At 60.6% G+C, this 1,433-nt stretch overlaps 1 protein-coding gene across 1 annotated transcript in view; it reads right to left on the bottom strand.

The window, feature by feature from the left end:
- FER1L5 (fer-1-like family member 5) overlaps positions 1–984 on the bottom strand; it is a gene marked incomplete at its 5' end in the record, with an annotated part of 25,568 nt that extends 24,584 nt beyond the window's left edge. The window contains 2 exon segments of the mRNA XM_009883879.1: positions 746–862; positions 943–984. Of these exon segments, the coding sequence (XP_009882181.1) occupies positions 746–862; positions 943–984 (159 nt within the window).
- Between the last annotated feature and the right edge of the window lie 449 nt (positions 985–1,433).

Raw genomic sequence — 1,433 nt, 5'->3', positions numbered from 1 at the left:
CATCCCAGTCCCCATCCCTATCTTGGTGCTTTTCCCAACCCAATCCCATCCCATCCCACCCCAGTCCCCATCCCTATCTTGGTGCTTTTCCCAACCCAATTCCATCCCATCCCACCCCAGTCCCCATCCCCATCTTGGTGCTTCATCCCATCCCAGTCCTCATCCCTATCTTGGTGCTTCTCCCCATCCCATCCCATCCCAGTCCCCATCCCAGTCCCCATCCCAGTCCCCATCCCAGTCCCCTTCCCATCCCATCCCATCCCATCCCATCCCATCCCATCCCATCCCATCCCTATCTTGGTGCTTCTCCCCATCCCATCCTATCCTATCCTTGTCCCCATCCCTGTCTTGGATCCCTTGTCTTCAGCCCTGTCCTTGTCCTCATCCCATCCCCTTCTTCATCACTGTCCCTGTCCCCAGCCTGTTCCCCTCCCAATCCCCATCCCATTTCCATCCTTGTCCCCATCCCATTTCCATCCTTGTCCCCATCCCATTTCCATCCTCGTCCCATCCCTGTCCTGTCTCAATCCCCATCTCATCTCCATCACTGTCCCTGTCCTCATCCCTATCCTGTCCCGTCTCCTATCCCCATCTGTGTCCTTTGTCCCCAACCATCCCTGTTCCAATCCCCTGTTTCATTCTTGTCCCCGTCCATCCCATCCTGTCCCAATCTCCATCCCTCACCTTGTCCCCATCCCCATCCTTGTCCCTTGTCCCCTGCTCCAGCTCCCAGGATCTGCCTCACCTTCAGTTTGTCCCTGTTGGTCCTCCGTCGGCTCTTTGCCTTGTCCCCCATGGCCGCGTAGAATTTGCTCCACCAGTCGTCCTCATCATCTTCTTCCTCCTCCTCTTCCTCCTCCACCTGGTGGGGAGCAGGATAAGGTGGGGACCAGTGGCATGAGTGGCCCTGGTGGCCCCCAGTGACCCCGTTTCCATGCCCACCTTGTCCGCAGCCCCCTTGGTGGTGGTGATCCTGGGCAGTATCTGCAGGGAGCAAAGGGGACCACTTGGGGAAACTGAGGCACGGGGTTGGGGACCCCAGTGACCGGTGGTGCCGAAGTTGGGTGACGGGTGGTGGAGACGTGGGGGACTCACCTGAGCTATCCTGCCCCAATGAGCGGCTGTGGGGAGGAGAGGGGCAAAGAAACCACCCCGGAGGTGGGCGGTGTGGGGCAGGGAGGGGGTCCTGCCTGTAGGAGAGAGAGATGAGGCAGGAATGGGGCAGGGGGTACCGGGGATGATACAGGGATGGGGCAGGGGGTACTGGGATGGGGCAGGGGGTACTGGGGATGACAGGGGGTTACCAGGGATGAGGCATGGGGCACCAGGGATGGGGCAGAGATGGGGTGGGGGTACTGGGGATGGTGGGGGTACTGGGGATGATGCGGGAGCACCAGGGATGGGGCAGGGGGTACCAGGGATGGGGCAGGGGG

Source organism: Charadrius vociferus, unplaced genomic scaffold (genome assembly GCF_000708025.1).
Source record: "Charadrius vociferus isolate BGI_N301 unplaced genomic scaffold, ASM70802v2 scaffold1894, whole genome shotgun sequence".
NCBI classification, from domain to species: Eukaryota; Metazoa; Chordata; class Aves; order Charadriiformes; family Charadriidae; genus Charadrius; species Charadrius vociferus.
Note: the sequence above shows the minus strand (reverse complement) of the source record. Positions and strands in the feature narration are given on the sequence as shown.